General features: G+C 41.0%; 1 protein-coding gene across 3 annotated transcripts in view; it reads right to left on the bottom strand.

The window, feature by feature from the left end:
- FGF14 (fibroblast growth factor 14) overlaps positions 1 to 20,271 on the bottom strand; it is a 700,508-nt gene that overhangs the window by 147,778 nt on the left and 532,459 nt on the right. For 2 of the 3 annotated variants that reach the window (XM_062195261.1, XM_062195260.1), the window contains exons 2-3: positions 19,414 to 19,524; positions 11,803 to 11,906 (exon numbers count right to left, since the gene is read on the bottom strand). In XM_062195261.1, coding sequence (XP_062051245.1) covers positions 11,803 to 11,906; positions 19,414 to 19,524 — 215 coding nt within the window. The remainder of the gene's footprint in view (positions 1 to 11,802; positions 11,907 to 19,413; positions 19,525 to 20,271) is intronic. The other variant, XM_062195262.1, reaches the window with a different exon arrangement.

Raw genomic sequence — 20,271 nt, 5'->3', positions numbered from 1 at the left:
ACAGTATATCGTAAAGCTTTTGCCTTAGGCAAAACTGCAGCAACATTCATGTTTCTTTTGCTTTGGTACTAAAAAGATTTAAAAAACAAAACAAAACAGGTATTTTGTATCATTTTATACAAAGACATAAAGCCCATGGCCTAATTATCATTGCTCATGCTCCTGCACTACAATGTTCAGCGGTAGCAGCATGCGGAAATCAGGTTTGATGACTGTTTGCTGGGAGATTCTCACAGAGAACACATTGCTGCTCACATTGGGAATATGGTCATGTGAGGACACAGATGTTGCCACTTTGCATTCTGTTGTTGTGGGCTTATCTATTCTTTAAGGAAATCATTGTTTTCTGTGGGTCTAACTTGACAAATAAGCAGCCTCATTTTCTTTGCTGATACTTGTTTGTCAGTGGGCAAATAGATAAATGACATCCACAGTGAATATTAGAAACCCAAGAGTCCCCAAGGAATAAATTAGTACTATTTGCTGTGGAAATTGATTCTACTTTAACAAGAATAATAGATGAAAGACTTGCTACATAACCATCACTATTGAGGGAATGATAGGAAATAAATATATTCATGGAGTAAAAATTTCTGAGGGTAAGAGGAGCAGAATTCATAGAAATCTTCTAGTCAAGATGTCCTCAGAATGCGTAACTCCTTTCTATTTGCCTTTCAAACATTTTTGTTTTTAAACCAGGTTTTTCATTAATCCTCTAAGCCCCAGCACCTACAGCATACCACCAATGAAATGCACCCATCTGCTGAATGAGCAAATAAATGATTCTATTAATATACACCTCTACCTCCAGAGCTTGACCCTTGAGCCTATATACCTACACTAGAAACGCCTCGGATATTTATTTATATAATTACACTGAGTAGAAATGATTTTTCTATACGTGATTGCAGACTCTTGTGATGTGTGTTTAGTTTTCAGTAGGCATGTACTATAGTTTGGGTATCATACATTTTATAATGATGGGCCTAGTAGAGATTGCCACATTCTGTACAGAGAGCACAGAATAAAAGCATTCAAAAGTGGACTTCTTCCCTGTGCTAAGTGCTAGGGGACTGCTGATCACCTAGAGATGGGAAATAAGTCCCCCCTATTCCTGAAATAGAACATGCGTGGGAAGGCTCTGCTTAAAGAAAATGAAGTCCCAAAGAAAATGTAACAGGGTGAGGGAAACAAGCAGTTCATTAGTCATAGATATATTTTTATTAACTTTTTAAAATCCATTTCTCAAGCAATCCCAATTTGTTGACATTGAGAGCCTGCTCTGATAGGTCACTTTCATCCAGTCACACCCCCATTTCAGCAGGTGTCTGGCAGGCCCATGTTGATAACCTTAAGCCATTTCTCCAGAGCTTTACATATATAGACTGTTAGGTTTTTTCAGGATTGCAAACCAGTCATTATTGGTTTGACATGCAATATCTCACTTTGTTTCCATTTTGCATTGCTTTATTTTCTCAAGCATCTGCAAAATTCTTGTTTTCCCTTATATGCAGGCACTAAAATACACATTTCTCGTCCTGTTCCTTCTACGGACTGAGTGGAGCAACCACAGCCAGACCTTCTCTCTATGCCCTGCCTCAGCAGCCAGCTTGTTAGGTCAATAGAAAGCCGGCATCACCCTGGTGGAGTCAATCTGTATTCCTCAAAGGGGCTGAACTGGGCCACACACTTTTAAATCACAGCAATAGTAATAATCGATGGTAAATCTGAAACGTGAAATCTCAGTGTCGCCATGTGTTAAATACATATTGATCTATAGTTTCCTAAAGTGCGCTCCTGCAGGCACCTGCATTGGAACCATCTGGTACATGTTCTGAACTGGAATCTTGGAACCTGCAGGTTGCTGTTCTGACATCCAGATGATGACCAGGCTATCTTAACTGACTAAGGTTTATGTATGTGGCAGTTTGTGAACCACTATGAGACACTTTGAGGACTTCCCATATTATTAGCATCATTTCTATGAAGGCATACACTCTAATTTTAAATCAGCTAGTCTTTTTGCTGTGTCATTCAGCATTGCCTCTACAAATTCTGTATACTTGGGAATTAAGTAATATATATTAGAAAGCTTTCTTGGGAAGTTGTGTTATTTAATAAAGTTATTTCTAAAAAATCTATTTTTAAGATGAAATTTATTTTATTTATTTGAAAGACAGAATTACAGAGAGCGAGCTTCCATCCACTAGTTCACTCACCAAACGGCCCCAGCATCTGGTGCTGGGCCAGGCCAAACCAGGAGCTTCATCCAGGTTTCCCCACATGGATGCAGGGCCCCAAGGACTTGGGCCATCTTCTATTGCTTTACCAGGCACATTAGCAGGGAGCAGGATTGGAAGTAGAGCAGCCAGGACTCAAACCTGTCCCCATATAGAATGCCAGCATTGCAGGTGGCAGATTAACTCACTTGGCCACAATGCCAGCTCCATAAATATCTACTGTCACACATGCTGATGCCCTTGACCCCATTTCTTCATCTTTGTCTCAAAGGCAATGGGAAAATGAAAACTATTGCCCTTCATAACAGAAAAATCCTATCCATACTCTAGTTAAGGCAGCCTTATACTTGACACCCTCAGGATAAATGCACTTTATTGTCACACATCACAATAGTCATGTAGTGGAACTTTATTGTCACACATGACAATAGTCATGTAGTGGAACAATGATCGTACTGGATAGCGTATGGGCAAACCCAGGGAGTCCAAAGCCAAATGGGGCATTTTTGCTTACCTAATCTCCTCCTTCTTCTGTTGTTTGCTATCTCAAACATCACAGCTCACCTCTTGCTGAGTAGTCACATCGGAGTATCAGGACTCCATGACCACCAACTCCAGACTTGCATGGAGCTCTCCCAGTTCCTCTGAAAACACTTTCAAATGTCTCTCATCCTTTCCAGGCCTCTAGTTCAGGAGCTGCAAACACTAACGTGGCTAGGCCCCGCAGAATAGATAGGTAAAGAAACAAAGTTAGCCTGCCCAGGTAGTGCCTTCCTTTGCAAAACAGAGTGGTTGTCACTGCAGCCAAGCTGAAGGCGGCACATCCCTCTGGAATGCTTTCAGACCATTCCAAACATACACAAATGCACACGCATGCACACCCATGCACACCCACCTGTGCTGTACCAAAAAGCAAGAAGACCAATGTTCTATAATTTTTAAGTTCCAGCTAGCTTAAGATTTTTATTTATTTGAAAGAGACAGAGAGATCTTCCATCCACTGGTTCACTCTGCAAATGACCACAATGGCCAGAGCTAACCTAATCCAAAGCCAGGAGCCAAGAGCCTCCTCCAGGTCTCCCATGTAGGTACAGGGGTCCAATGACTTGAGCCATCTTCCACTGCTTTCCCAGATCATGGCAGAGAGCTGGATCAGAAGTGGAGTAGCCAGGACTCGAACTGGCACCCATATGGGATGCTGGTGGTGCTGCAGGCTGGGGTTTTAACTTCTGTGTCACCGTGCTGGCCCCCTTTTCGCTTTCTTAACTCGAATCTTCAGCACCCTCACCTGGACTACTGCAATGGTTTTTAAGATTGCCACTAATCTCCTTCCACTAATTCTGTCACAAGTGTAACCCTTTGGAAGCTAAACATCACCAACTCGTTTCTTTGCTTAGAGAACAGCACTAACCAAGCATAGCCATCACTCTAGAAGAGTGGTTTAGAGAAGCTGGTATTGTGGCATAGTGGGTTAAGATGTCACCTGCGAAGCTGGCATCCCATATGAACACTGTTCTGTGTCCCCTCCTAATGTCCCTGGGCCCCTGCACCTGCAAGGGAGATCTAGATGAAGCTCCTGGTTCAGGCCTAGCTCAGCCCTGGCTTGTGGTCATTGGGGGAGTAAACCAGTGTATGGTGGACAATCTCCCTTCCTCCCCCTCTCCTCCATCTCTGCCTTTCAAATATTTTAAAAGAATATTTTAGGAAGGCAAAACAAGTGGAAGTGGCCATGGGTCTCCAGTAGACAAAGTAATTTTGGATGGTGGGAAACTCTAGACTGGGCTTTCACTCACTCTTTGATAGGGGGCTAGAATCAAGAGTCAGGTGGGCTCTAGTTCCATGATGGCCAAGTAGAATCTGCGCCCTCCCTCGCTCTATGTGTGATGTGTTTTTTCCATTCTCTAATGTGGCTGAGTACAACTTACCACTGCTGGTTTATTACCAGCATTTGTCTTGTTCTCCTGAGACCCAGCATGCTTTCTGCTCTCTACCCAAAGTCTTTATTTTATATTCTATCAAAGGGCACTGGAATTTGGATAGCCTCAAAGTACATTTGTTACCTATTACTCTAAAAATAGAAAAATCAAATGTTTCGTATTTGTCTTTTGCCCAAAAGTCTTCTTAAAATTAGTTTTACATAATTTACTCTTTGCAAATGTTTCTCAATTGTTTTTCCTTTGCATGTAGTGGCCATAGATAGCAAGAATGTCATTGTCCTAGGTCATAATCAATTACATCCTATGCATTGAGGTTTTCCATCATGGGAATTACATGAACTCTGGATGCTGCAATTAGTATTAGATGGAAATTCGCTGAAGTACCATACTTGCTTCCTTATTACTGTAGATTCATGGTATCTTTGCCAAGATAAAAAGAACAGGGTGACTTTCAACTTGGATGAGATATGTAATTAATTTGTACTATGGAGGGAAACCACAAGAAAAGATCATGAAAAAAGAAATATTTTTAAAGCATGGAAATAGGGCCAGTGCTGTGGTGTAGTAGGCTAAGCCTCTACCTGTGCCATAGGCATCCCATGGACAACAGTTCGAATCCCAGTTGCTCCACATTAATCCAGTTCCCTGGTAATAGCATGGAAAAGCAGAAGACGGCACAAATGCTTGGGCCCCTGCACCTTGTGGGAGACCTGAAAGAAGCTCCTGGCTCCTGGCTTTGGATTGGCCCAACTCTGGCCATTGTAGCCATATGGAGAGTGAACCAGTGGATGGAAGACTTCCATCTTTCCCTCTGTCTATACCTTTGCCTCTCAAATCTTTTATAACAAAGCATGGAAATAAAGCTTTAAAATATATGTTTGACAACTATTATTTAACATTTCATAAATATACACAAAAAATCTGGCCAGAATATTTGAATACATGTATGTATAACTTAAGCACAATGCATAATTCCAATGAAAAACACACACACATACAGAATTATATGGGTATGTGTATATATTCAAGAATTTGGTATATTTGTACACAAAAATCATGCATATAGTATCATAGGTTCCTAGAATACTCAGACATTAAATATATTAAATTTGAGATAGCTATTAAGGTCAGTGACCCATTCCAAGAGGTCAAGAATGGAAGAATTTTCAATTTTAAAGAGCATCTTGAGATAACTAGCTGAACTTGGAATCTTGCTTAGTTATAGCCTTGTCTTCCCTGTCCCCAGTTGGGCAGTCCTCAGCTGAGGTGCTTGGTTCATCTGTAGGGGATGTTGGTGACCAGTGACTGTTAACTACAGCAGATTTTAATTCTATGCACCTACAGGAAAAGGACTGGGGGAGGGCAATATGGGGGTGTTAAAAAGACCTAGATACATGATGAACAATTTTCTCAAGACGAGCATGTACAAGTGTCATTCAGAGATTGGAAGAGTGCCAGGGACAAGCAAAGACTTCATACAATGATTTGCAATCATTAATTACTGGTGAGGAATATTCCCTTGTGTCTGCAACTATCATGAAAGAATATTAAGAGACTGGGGAATAGAAGGTACTACAGTGAAAATCCAGAGACATTCCATTTGAATACTCCAGTGAGTAATATACAGAAGAATAAATATCAACAGGAAAATACCACTGTTCCATTATGTTTTCACAGAGTTATAGATCCCACAATAAGGCATACAATTAATGGTAGAATGAGGCAGGGGGCTTGGACATCTTTCTCTCTGGGTGCCCTTGAGAAATTGAGGACAGATAGCAACACATATAAGGACACATAAGGGATTCTGGGTGGCACAGAGAAGGGAAGGCAAGACCACCTTTGTAGAAGAGGCCCATGAAAATACTGCTGAAAGGTTTGACTATAATATCAGAAAACTCTAAGATTTTGTGGGCCTTGGAAATACTTATTGAAGAATACTTAACATTTCATCTTATTTTCCCTGAATCAAAGAGCAGTTAATTCCCAAATATACATTCATCCTACATTGGCTGCTAGGCCAGCTGAAGGTTTCTGGGTTGCTACATCAGTAAAGGGCTGTTTTCAAATCTCTATGAAAATTTAACTTAATGGTAGAGGAGTTGGGAAAATCAAGTATAGTAATCCCTCGATTTCCATAGGGCACTGGTTCGAGAGCCCCCTCAGATATAAAAACCCAGAGAATTTCCAGGTGCTTCTATGAAGTAGCCTAAGAATTGCATATCATCTACATATATCTCCCCACATACTTTAAATCATCTCCATGTTTCTTTTATTATTATTTGATAATGAAAATGCCATGGAAATAGTTCTTAAGCTATGCTGGTCAGGGAATAATGAAAAGAAGTCTATACATATTCTATACAGGTGCAATTTTTAAAAATGTTTGATCCACTGTTGGTTGAATTCAGGGGCTTGGAACCAATTGATCTGGGGGACATTTTATTTCACATTTTATTTCACTCAATGTTAGCTTTAGTGCTGGGTAGTCCATTTCATGATTTTCATCAGCTTTTCCTCATCACCATGGTCAAAAGCTGCCATCATCTCCACTCCTGCTGTGTGCTTGTTGATTATTGGAGTATCAACTTCAGAATCACTGGAAGGAGAACGATCTAGACCCTTCCACCAGACCCATGGGGCTGAAATATCAAGACATTCATCCAAGCAGTCTGCATTTTCCCTGGCTCTCCACATGATCCTATGGGCCCTAATATTTGCAAGTCCCTGTAGCAGTGCATTTTTTTGGTTCATCTAACACATCAACATGGAAGGAGGTTATTTTCTTCCCCAATTGTACACCTGATTAAGAGACTCCAATGAGATATTAACTCCAGAACCCCAAGACTGACTCATTCCCCAGCACCATTAGGAAAAGAATATTTGCATAAGTGTACGCCTATGATAACACACACGAATGAATCTTTCTACATTTTATATAAAATCTGTATCCCCTCATTCAGAAAAAAACCTATCAGACTGAAACCAGAGTTTCAAACTCAAGATTAAGTCAATGCCTTCAACGGAAACCCTGTAGCTTTGCAGATGTAAAGGTAGACAGACCCCAGGGAGCTGGAACTTGTGAGGCAGGCTTTGCACGTGGCTCCAGAGTGCAGGTGGAGCCCAGGACTCTCCCGGTGCTGCCATCATCTCCTTCCTCCTTTCGCTCTCACAACACAAACACAACAGTGCTCTTTGTTGCAGTACTGAGCATCAGTGACACTTTCCTTTCTTTCCATGTTTTCCTTTAGTGTTTAGAATTTACCTTCCAAACCTTGATTTTTAATGGAGAATTTTCTTAGTCTCTCAAAGTCACTGGTTGTTTGGAAAAATAATTTTTTTTTTTGACAGGCAGAGTTAGAGACAGAAAGAAAGGTCTTCATTCTGTTGGTTCACCCCCCAAAATGGCCGCTACGGCTGGTGCACTGCGCTGATCCGAAGCCAGGAGCCAGGTACTTATCCTGGTCTCCCATGCCGGTACAGGGCCCAAGCACTTGGGCTATCCTCCACTGCACTCCTGGGCCACAGCAGAGAGCTGGCCTGGAAGAGGGGCAACTGGGACAGAATCTGGCGCCCCGACCGGGACTAGAACCCGGGGTGCCGGCGCCACAGGCGGAGGATTAGCCTAGTGAGCCACGGCGCAGGCCTTGAAAAATAAAATCTTAATTGTTCTTCTGTCAGCACTATAAGTAGTGTAGAGTTTTTAAAAAAAGTCATCTTTAACACGTCACTTTAACTGTCTAATTCTTGAACGAAAATATTTGCTGGCTTCTGGTGTGACCTGGCAGCCTGAATTCCACCTTCAAGCAGACGCTCTCCATCTGACATTGAATCTCCCTGGACGTACCTTAATTAGCATATTATAATCATTTTGACCACAAAGGAAATCACTACTGACATTCTGTGCAAAAGCATCCACAGGGAATGAGCAACTTCTGTGAGAGATTATTTATTCACATCTCAGTCAAAATGATAATCTTTGCACCCCCAGAATGGAATTATCTGACACTGAGTATCTTCATTTGGCTAGCAACAGATTATGAGAAGTACTTCATGAAGTACAGGCAGAGGAATCACAGCTGTGATAGTCATTCCATAGATTTGACTTTGAATGATCTGGTTGTTTTGTTGCCTGCTTTCTAAATCTATAGGCCCTCAAAGAAATTGGCCCCATAGCAGACACCACTTTATGTTGCAAAAACATTAAAATTTTCTTTAAAGTAGCCATAAACGTAAAACAGGATTTCATTTCCCAGGCTTAAATCTTTCTCAGCTCTTTTTCTTTAGATGTGATCCTCCCTGGAGTTGTCATTTAAAAAAACAAAACAAAACAAAAACATTCAACTTGGGGCCAGTGGGTTAAAGCCCCAACCTGCAGTGCTGGCATTCCACATGGGTGCCAGTTCGAGTCCTGGCTGCTCTACTTCCCATCCAGCTCCCTGCTAATAAGCCTGGGAGAGCAGTAAATGATGGCCCAAGTGTTTGGGACTCTGCTCCCAAGTGGGAGACCTGGAAGCAGCTCTTGGTTCCTGGCTTAGGCCTGGCCCAGTCTGGTCATTTGGGGAATGAACAAGCAGATGGAAGATCTTTGTCTCTACCTCTCTCTGTAACTCTGCCTTTCAAATAAACAAATAATGAATAAAATAAATCTTTTTAAAAATATTCAACTTAGTTCAAAACTTCATACTTGGATTAACCATGTTTGTCAGGGCTTTTACAATTCAAAGTGCAAATATTAAGTGTAATGAAGTTCAAGAACATTAAACACCCATTACATGATTTCAAAGTCCCCCTAACAAATATATTTTGTGTCACTTATTTAAAAGTCTCCAAATGAAACACATTAAGTTTCAAATTATGCTTCTTAATAATTGCCCTGAAATAAAGTTGACTCCCTTGGTAACAATTCCCTAAAGGTTTTCATTACATCATCACACGCTTCTAACTTCTTGTGAGAACAGGTGCCAGACCATCCTATGAGAAATGTCTGGCACATAGCAGCAGCACAGTAAAGCAGTTAAAATGTAAGCTAATGAGTTATACTAAGTGTGCTCAAGCCTCCTCCTTTCTATCTATCACCTAAGACACACTGGCAGATTGTAAACTCTGCCTGCATCCTCATTTTAATTGTTTGCTTTATAGAAGATGGCTACTGGGAGGATCAATGAGCTAATTCATGGAAGGCGCTTAGCATAGTGCTAGCAGCATGTTCTATACAAGTATTGGCACTGCTATTGTCATATGAATATGCTATTATGATTAATATTCACAATTGTTTTGTATTCTTTGTTATTTTAGTAGACTCCCAGTCACTAATTATGGAATAAGTGAAAATGGAGAAACATTCTTTATATTGAAATATTTGAAGTTCAAATTTCATCTCAATGAAAGATACAGAACATTTTGTGGAATACTCAACAAAGACACAAAATCACTTTGCTTTGTCCTCTAAGTCCTTTTGCCACACAAAGGCAAGGGATTGTAAGGGCCTGGCCTGGGCAGAAGAGATGCCCCAGGGTAAAGGCTGGGCAGAGAGATCTGTCAGCTGGAGCTAGGCACACAGAGCATCTCTTACCAGACCCCAAGTCAAAGGGGGAAAACCAAGATCTCTTGGAGAGACTGGAGCTAGCAACAGAGATCCGAGAAGCCCAACAGGAAAATCAGGGAGGCGAGAAGAGAAGACAAGGCATCAGGAAGTAAGCCTGAATTTTGCTGAGACTCATGCTGGGTAGACCCAGCCAAAGCCCACAGCGGGCTTCCCGAGACCTCCTTTAAGTCACTGGGATTCCCACAGGGCAGTTAGCACCTGCCTTGCTTCTGTTCCCGCTGTGCTGTATCAGCTGTACTGAACACAACCAATATTTTATTCTAGGCCGACACATCCTCAAAATGATGTACCTACTTTTAAGAGCAAACAACATATAACCTCATGACAATAAATGAAATGTGTTGCTGCAGAAGCCAAAAGATAAAGCTTTGAATTTCCCCTGGCATCAACTGTTGTGCCAGAGTCTGATGGGGTAAAATCACCAACAGAAAGACAGCAAGAAGCTATGGTAGTTACTGTACCTGATCATTCTTAGTCCTCTCAAGGATTACTCTGGTGGTAGTGGTGGGGAACAGAGAGATAAACCAAAACAAATGCCCAATCGATGAAAGTGACTTGTATCTGAAATAAGCCATCTCTAGAAAATGATGCTGGATCTATATTGGGTTTTTTAATCACAAAGACCTTGCGAGTTTCAGCTGGATCTTGTTCACCACGCCATGCATATTCATCTTGAACAACAGGACACAATCTGTATCATGTCAGACCCATTTCTGTTGCAGGGATACCCTTCAGGGGACAAAGATAAGGCGAGGGCCCTTGAGCTGTTTCTGCTCACCAGAAGGGAATCTGCCCCTGGCCTTCTCCCTGTGATAGGATTTCCCAGGCTTGCTGAAGAAAATAGATCACATTTCTTGGGAATTACCCCAGAGAAGGAAGATATGCAGGGACTTCAAACAGCTCATGGAAAATGGAATTAAGAGACAAGTTTATGTTGGTGCAGACTTATGTTCATGCATAATTTTTATACAATATGCATTTCCCTGTCCTTTTTGAAGACCCCTTGTGCATATATATACCTGCATGCATATTGTTACATATGTATGCATCACCATATGTGTATGTGTAGGATTTTATTGTTGATACATAATAATCACAAAGTTTTAAAGAATATATGGAAAGATGACATTCAAACCCACTTAAGAGTATATTTCAAGGCATTAAGACCATATCAATAAGTGCTCCAAAAATAGTGGAAAGAAATACCTTCATCTAAGTCATCCTTGCTTGGACCTGAAGTAGAAATTAACTCTAAATTATAATGTATGGTTACAGATGTCTGAATAAGAACTATTTGTAAATAGAAAATATTCCAGAAAAGATCATATGGGTCGAGAAGTGCTGGGTTTCTAATAAGCATTAACACAAAACAGAGTTACTGAGATTTGCATAAGATATTCTTTTCAATGTTACATAGTTATTTCTCCAGTAGAATATCTACACATATGAATTCTTATCTTTAAATCCTATTACTTTTTGCATTTTTTTTAGAATTCTGTCTCATTTACAAAAAATTTTAGATTCTGTCTACAAGTAAGGTCACTTGGCATATATGGAATCTGAAAAACTATCTCTCATAGACCCAGAGAAGAGAAAGCTAAATACTAAATCCCCATAAATATGCACAGATGTTACTTGTCAATTAAGAACAAATGGACAAAGAAGAAAATGTGTGTAAATTTTTGGCAAGAAATTATCTAAGTGCATTTATATATAAAAACAAAACCTATATTAACACGAATTCTTTCAAAACTGATAGGTTTTCCACAAAATGGGTTGTTTTTAAAAAATACAATCAACTTGCAATTAAATACATACTACTGCTCCTCTTCTAGATATACTCATGCTAGCAAACGTGATGAGTAAGGAATACATAGCTCCTATGGCATTTATTAATGACCAAACTCCACGGAAAGTGTGGCAGAATCCACAAACACAGAACTTTCTGGATCTTGCTACCACCACCGCTACATAAGCAACAGTGAAGGAAGGGCCAGTATTTTTGGCAGGTACTTACTGATGGGTAGAGGTAACCTTCTCCATTCATGGCTATGTACAACCCCGTCTTCACTCCCTGGATGGCAACGACGCGCAGTCCCACGGGGATGAGGTTAAAGAGTGCTGGAATGAGAAGCATAGGCGGTCATGAAGAAGCAAAGCACTGCCAGAACTTGTTTCTCTCGCACCGATTTTGTTTAAGAAACTTCCTCTGTGTTGTTACTTTCTGGGACGTCCCAATTAAGTAACTTATTTCTCTTAATAATTACATTTCTACTATGGATAAAACTAGCACTTCATCTGCCACTTGTCAGTCTGCAGCACTCTGAGGAGCTGTGGGGTCAGAAAAGAGCTTCAGGCCTGGAATCACGACTCTGGTGTCAGTCTCGGACACCAGCAGACACCAAATAACATCAACTGAAGATTCTCAAAGTGTGGAATTTAAAACGTCCAAGTTCAATGTTTACTCTCACAATTCAGGCCAAAAGAATGGTTTTTCATTGTGGTATAGTGTGGGCCAGAAGTTAAAAAGGTAATTTAAGAACTCACTCTTGCAGAACCAACATGATACACCAGCAATGCCAAGGAAATATGTGCACCTGCTGATGGGTTAAATTTAGAAAGAGCTAATCAAACGAAATGACATGCAAATTTTAGAGGATCATTTTCTTTATTAGCAGTTTATAAAATGAATAAAAATTAAAAGGGAAAATGTTCACTTTATCCACCTAATAGGTAAGAACTCATTTATGTTTGTTTTGTTCCTTACCTTGTTGATACATTAAGAAGTATTTTTAAGTGTTTTTCACATAGTACAGATAGCAATGTTTATCATTGAATTTTAAGTCTTTAATACCTCTTTCACACATTTCCCTGCTAGTGTTCCATGTAGCCTACTTAATGAATCTTACAGAACTACTCTGAGTGAACTGCTTAATGATTTTGGGGACATAAAAATAAAAAAAAAAGATACTAATTTCCCATAGTGAGGTTGTCTGCTGTCCCAATTCCTTCTTAACTAACAGGCCCCAAGCCAAAACTGGCACTGAAATATTCAAGTAGATGTATGAAGGAAATACCAACTTTAGGATCTGCTCGTACTCCACCTAAGACATATTGTTTGGAAAATACAGGCAATCCCATCACATTTTGAGGGTCTACTAATTTCATAACTAAAATTCGACTTTCTAAATTGGTTCCAAAGGAACCAATATTTTCTCATGATAGCGTGGGAAAAGTTACATCTTCTCTTCCAATGATTATATTACTCTTTCAAAGTCTCAAGGTCTTTGAACTATGGAAATGAAAGGAAAACAGCAGACTGTTGTGTTTGATAATTATCCCTAGAAAAATTGGGTTTTCTTCTCTAGGATTCTGAGAGATTATGAGACTCTCATGTAAGACTGAGGGTTATTTTTGCTCATTTCTATTACTTATTATTAGATATGAGTGTGGAATGGTAGAGTACCAAAGAGGTCCTGTAACTCAGACTTTCTGTGCTTCTTCTCTGTGGAACAAGGCCATATTTACTTCTGTCTAGAATGCCTAGACTGTACCCACTTCCTTAATTTCTTTTAACAGGAACCCTAGGGTAATTCTTGATTTGTGTGCAAATTTGGGGAGAAAACCTAACTACATGCCTGTCTATGCTGTACTGTTTAACCAATTCAAATAGAATTATCCTAACCTTTGTACACTGCTAGTAGTATCTGTAGGCATCACACAATTGGTACAGGCTACATAGTATAATCTAGAAGACAAGTGCTTCATTAACTGACCAAAATAATGTGATGTAGAATAAGGAAATATTCTAGATTATGGTGTAAAATGAACACGCTTCAAAAAATATACAGGTTTTTATTTCTCTTTGAACTTTGGTTGGGACTTGGATTGTGAAACACCAGTCAGTAAAATTTACAGAGCAATCGTAAGAAGTGAATCTGTATAACCCCTGTAGTGTGGGGGACTACGCAGAGCTGAACAGGGCGGATCTATGGTGCTACTCAGAGCCACAACCACACTAATGAGGTCATCGTTGTATTTTCTTCTGCCGTCTGCACTTTGCATAATTTTCAAGCAGTGTCACAAAGCCTGGGAGAGTAAATGATGAAGACATTTGTGAGACTAGGGATTCCACAGAACACTCGTGTTTTCCACGTGGCACTGATTTTCAGTATTAAAACTCCCTGTATTGGCCGGCGCCGCGGCTCAATAGGCTAATCCTCTGCCTTGCGGCGCCGGCACACCGGGTTCTAGTCCCGGTCGGGGCGCCGGATTCTGTCCCGGTTGCCCCTCTTCCAGGCCAGCTCTCTGCGTGGCCAGGGAGTGCAGTGGAGGATGGCCCAAGTCCTTGGGCCCTGCACCCCATGGGAGACCAGGATAAGCACCTGGCTCCTGCCATCGGATCAGCGCGATGCGCAGGTCGCAGCGCGCCTACCGCGGCGGCCATTGGAGGGTGAACCAACGGCAAAAGGAAGACCTTTCTCTCTGTCTCTCTCTCTCACTATCCACTCTGCCTGTCAAAAAAAAAAAAAAAAAAAAACTCCCTGTATTCAGAAAGTACGATGGCCAGGTCTAACCCCAGTCCAATTAAATCAAGATCTTTGAGAGTGGGTATAGGGGTTAAAAATGTTTTTACAGTTCTTCTTAGGATAACATGCTCAGATGACAAACACCATCGTAATGCTTACAGGTGCTAGTCTCTGGGGAGGGGAGGTGACAAGTTTTACAATATCAGGCAGAGAATTTCTGGGACGAAAGGGATCTTTTACTTGGAGTCTTTTTTTAAAATTTTTATTTTATTTTTTTGGCAGGCAGAGTGGACAGTGAGAGAAAGACAGAGAAAGGTCTTCCTTTTGCTGTTGGTTCACCCTCCATTGGCTGCTGTGGCCGGCGCACCACGCTAATCTGAAGGCAGGAGCCAGGTGCTTCTCCTGGTCTCCCATGGGGTGCAGGGCCCAAGCACTTGGGCCATCCTCCACTGCACTCCCTGGCCACAGCAGAGAGCTGGCCTGGAAGAGGGGCAACCAGGACAGAATCTGGCGCCCCTACCGGGACTAGAACCTGGTGTGCTGGCGCCGCAAGGCAGAGGATTAGCCTATTGAGCCGCGGCTCCGGCTTTCTTGAAGTCTTAATATTGCCATGGTCATTGGCTTATCGGTGCCTGTACTGTCATGTGCAGCGACACCAAAATAATGTTTGAGAGCATGGACAAATCCATGGCGTATCCAAAACCAACTAGGGGGAAGATCAAAATTCTCCCTATTAAACTCCTGTAACTTACGATAATGCTGACATTCAGGAAAATCCTCAATGCGTATAGTGACGAAGTCATGAGGAGCCACTTCTGTTTGTGACAGATCTTTCTAGACATGTGGTTATCTATGAGAAACTGTCAAGTTGTGATAGCATCTTCTCCATCGTGGCCATTTGTCTGTTATCAATGGTTTCCTGGCCATTTTTCCTTCCCCGAGAGGTGTAGGTGTTATAGGCTGGAAACCCTGGGAGGACAGAGCCTTGCATGAAGGTTCTTTGGCCTTTGGCCTCCTTTATTATTGTTAATTCTTCTTTATCTTTCTTATTTGAGAGGAAAAGGAGGGAAAGGAGGGGGAAAAGAGAAGAGAGGGACAGACATGAGAGCGAGAACTCCCACTTGCTTTTTGACTCCTCAAATGTCTCCAACAGTCCCCAGCTAGGGCTGAAGCTGGGAGCCAGGAACCAATCCAGGTCTCCCATGTGGGTGGCAGGGATCAGTAGCTTGAGCCATCATTGCCACCTCCCAGGGTGCACAATGGCAGGAAGCTGGATTCAGGAGCAAGGTATGTAACCTCGGCACTCTAATGGGGGATGCAGACATTCCAAACAGTATCTAAACCATGAGGCCAAGCACCACACTTCTGTAAGACAGTTTTTCTTTTCCTCAATTCATCTAAAAGTTTTAGCAAGCACAGCCTCATAGCATGGTTTCAGTTTTCCCTTGTTCTAAATTGCTCATTCTAATAAAAACTGGTCATTAGGAAATGGGTTGAAATCAAATCATGAATATTTGAAGGTTCAAGCCTTCTGTTTTGTCTTTTGTTGATTTGCAGAGTAGTTTTGAGTTTTAGGATTCTTAATTTTTCCAATTTATGGATGACTAAATTTCCGCCTGTCTTGAGCAAATTTAGCCTGGCAGTTAAGACACTCGCATGTCATGTAAGACTGTCCGGGGTCAACTCCTGGCTCTGGTTTCTGACTTCACCTTCCTGCTAATGCAGATCCTGGGAGGCAGCAGTGACAGCTCAAGTAATTGGGTCCCTGCCACTCATGTAGAAGACCTGGGTTGAGCACCTCGTTCCCAGTATGGCTGGGCCTAATCCCAGGTGTACAACCATTTAGGGAACAAACCTGCCTATGGATGCTTTCTCTCTCTCTCTGTGTCTGCCTCTCAACATTTTTTTTTAAAAAGTTTAAAACCTGAAACATGTTTGTGAAGTACTACATCATTCTCTTCCCCAAACCAAAAGTGCTATGCTCTACCTAGGAGCTTTACATTCTCTTGTACTTAGAGGATTCCTTCTCGAGAAAAATGGCTAGAGCTGACGTGTCATCTAAGTGTAGAAGATCAGCATTTCTAAAGCAGACTCCAACTATCTTCAGTGCTCACAATTTTCCTATGATCCATAATGCTATAATCAACCAGAGACAAAATTGTATTAAAACTCATCTTAAAGGTGGCATTTTACAATTTTAAAAGGTTTTGGTACATAAAAGAAGAGTTAATTAGTAATTTCCATTGCTTTTATCAATCTACCATAATCCTTCCAAAATGTATTCAATTTAAGTGATATAATTCATATAGCCTTTCGAGAACAGAATCTTTATCTCGACCTCTTTACATCTTGGCAAATGTTGAAATAGTAATAAAACTAACCTGATGGCTTTCAGGGCACATACAATGCCATGTGATGTATAAGAAAGGAAGCTGTAGGCCAGCTCTTTGCATAGGGAATTACCGCTCTGGAGTGGGGCACTAGGATTTGGTTCCAATTTGCTTTTATGCCGAGACTCCTGTCCTGTGTCATTCCCAGGACTGACCTCACCAGCACTGGGAGGCCACAGGGGATTTCCTGAGCTACCTACAATTTCCGATACAGGTACAGGAGAGGGAGAAGTCCCAGATGTTCAAGTGTCTTTTAGTATCTCAGCTTCTAGTACATTGTTTAATATTATTCCCATAATCAGTCCTGACTGTGTGGATGCACAGAGCATCTATACCTGCACTCCCATGATTTAGAACATACATTACTGCTTTATTCAACTCCAAAGCAATATGCTTCAAAAAGACTATTTATTTGATGTGGTATTGATACTCATTGCTAAAGGTTATCAATTAGCATATGACAAAAATTAAGTAAATAAACAGATGAAACCTAGGCCAAACATGCATAAAGCATTTGTTGAAGGAAGTGAATTTTCTAAGCCTTCCAATGAAGCATTATCCTCATACAGTTGGAGTGGTTTCCTTTCTTGACAGCTTTTACCATCATATGGTTGCCACTAGTCTCTAGGCTGATAGATCTGAGTGTCACAGCTCACAGACTGATTAGAACTACAGAACATCAGTTCCTGGGCTGTTAAACTCTGCACACTGGAAGTCAGAGCACTACAGATGTCAGAGCTTAGGAACCTTTAAGGTCCTGGACCCTCAGAACTGCCACACTCAACAGAAATGCCCTTTGTCAGAGGATGGGTACCGAGTAAGACAGGAGAATAAAGTGGGCAGATGGTTCTATATTACATCAAACTATAAGAAATTTCTCTTTTGTAGGTCAAATTGGTCAAGATACTTTTTAAAGGGCCAGCCTAATCAGAAAATCTCAACAAGGAAACATGCCTGACATAGGTTTTATGAAAAACAAGCCTCATCTTTCTTCCAGGTGTCCAAATAGGTTTACCTTCTTTCCTAATTCAAAAGAGAAGATGAAGTACAAATAAACCAAGGAGCAAATATGGCTGGAAAGATGTTACAACTAAACAGGTGGGTATCATAGACATGAAGAAATTTAAAAGGAGGAAAAATGTAGAACAACAAAATTAAAAAGAAACTGAAGTGGATCTAAGGCCGGTCTAGCAGTTAAGACACCACTTGGGATGCACACATCCCATATCTCAGTGCTGTGTTGGAGTCCCAGCTCTGCTCCTGATACCAGCTTATTGCTAATGTGGACCTTAGAAGGGAACAGGTGACAATTCAAATTTTTGGGTTACTGTTATCCACACGGGAGACCTGGACTGAGTTCCTGGCTCTAGAGCATTAGGTGAGCAACCAGGTGAACCAGAGGATGCAAGCATGTGTACGTGTGTCTGTCTGTTTTACCCTATGGCTCAAAAAAAAAAAAAAAAAAAATTAAAGGCCAAAAAAGTAAACACAACGGGAAAATATCAATCCTTTACATAATATCAAATGCAAATAATACTTTATATCATTAACTGCTCTGAAAATTAGTGTTACTGAAAATTTGGTTGTTAGCATTTAAAACAGGAAGTGGCTCTAATTGTTTATATGTATTCAAATCTTCCTTTCATTTCTTAAAGCGATGTCCTACAAGTGAATAAATATTAAAGGTGTAGAAGTGTTTCTATCTACCCCGGATCACTAGCAATATTACCAAGGATTAAATATGTCTAACAGAAGTAGACTTTGCTTTTCAATAACTCTTCTGAGCAGAGATAATTTTGTCTATTTTAGAATCATTACGCTATGGTAGATGTCAGTAAGGAGGGTCACCAGTCAGAAAATAAACAGCAGAAAGATATGTGAATAGAAGATGTGGAGTTTATACTTAAGAAAAATACAGACCCGATTTTTTTTTTTTTTTGACAGGTAGAGTTAGTGAGAGAGAGACACACAGAGAGAAAGGTCTTCCTTCCATTGGTTCACCTCCCAAATGGTTGCCACGGCCAGCACATTGAGCTGATCCAAAGCCAGGAGCCAGGTGCTTCTCTTGGTCTCCCATGCGGGTGCAGGGCCCAAGCAGTTGGGCCATCCTCCACTGCCTTCCCGGGTGACAGCAGAGAGCTGGACTGGAAGAGGAGCAACCGGGACAGAATCCGGTGCCCCAACCGGGACTAGAATCCTGGGTGCCGGCGCCGCAGGCGGAGGATTACCCTAGTAAGCCACAGTGCCGGCCCAGACCCGATTTTTTTAAAAAGTATACAACCTTCTTGTTCTACCTATAGGAAACATCTTTTTCTTGTTAAATGCAAAGAATTTTTAAAATTATGTTTCTATTACTTGAGACAGCTTAATCCTGTAGTTCTTGAATTTCCGCAAGTATTATTCAGAATCTATTGGCTTATAAAATTAATACTTCCAAAGTAAACATGTAATAAATTTTCATCTGAATACAGTAGCCTACTTGATGTCTAAGATTAAAAAAATTTTCCAACTATTTTAAAAAAAAAACATTAACTTATAATTATCTTAAAAAAATGTTTCTTGTTTCTCTGTTACTCTTTTCATGAATGTGGTTGAAGTACAAATGCCAATGCCATGTTAGTGAGCCAACATAAGCAAAGGCTTGCTGTAGTATCTGAAAAGGTCATTTAAGTAGCAGTGTGGTCAGGGATGGCCTGTGGTTGCACTTACTGGAATTGGTGCTGTCATCCTTGGTTCCGTCGAGAGCTCCATCGGGGTGCATTTGCAAGTAGTAGCCTTGCCTGCAATATAACCTGGTCACTATGCCCTTGAGCTGGGGATCTGAAAGGCAAACACAGCCATCGTAAGCCTCACAGTGCATCCAGAGACAGTCTCTACTACATTATTTTTTGTCAGAAAAGGACATTTGGCAGACACGACATTTTATGTGGCTCAGGTTCCTCTTGTGTTTTTATTGAACTTGGAGGATACCAACTGGGGACAGTAAGGAATACGTGGTAACCAGCTACAAAAATAGGTCGTATTGGGGCCGGTCCTGTGGTGTAGCAGGTAAAGCTGCTGCCTGTAGTGCTAGCATCGCATATGGGCACCGGTTCGAGTCCCAGCTGCTCCACTTCTGATCCAACTCTCTATTTCCAGGGAAAGCAGTAGAAGATGGCCCAAGTACTTGGGCCCCTGTACCCACATGGGAGACCCAGAAGAAGCTCCTGGCTCCAGATTGGCAAAGCTCCAGCCAATACAGCCACTGGGGGAAGTGAACCAGCAGATGGAGGACTTCCCTCTGCTCTACTTCTCTACTTCTCAACTCTGACTTTCAAATAAATAAATCTTTATAAAAAAGCACCATTTTATGAAACAGATATTCATGTATGTATACTTAAACCTATCACACTAAGCTATATGTTTAACCATTAAACTGTAAACTAATTAATGTGCGTTGATATTACAAAGGATGGCAGTATAGGAGTTTTGCAAACTTCTGCCTCTCGAAACTTGATTACCATCAAAGGCTGTTAAAAATGGAGTTCTCCTTTTACTTAAATTGATAAGTATCCCGAAATTGTGAAA

Source organism: Lepus europaeus, chromosome 6 (genome assembly GCF_033115175.1).
Source record: "Lepus europaeus isolate LE1 chromosome 6, mLepTim1.pri, whole genome shotgun sequence".
Taxonomy (NCBI): Eukaryota; Metazoa; Chordata; class Mammalia; order Lagomorpha; family Leporidae; genus Lepus; species Lepus europaeus.
This window is presented reverse-complemented; position numbering and strand designations above follow the sequence as displayed.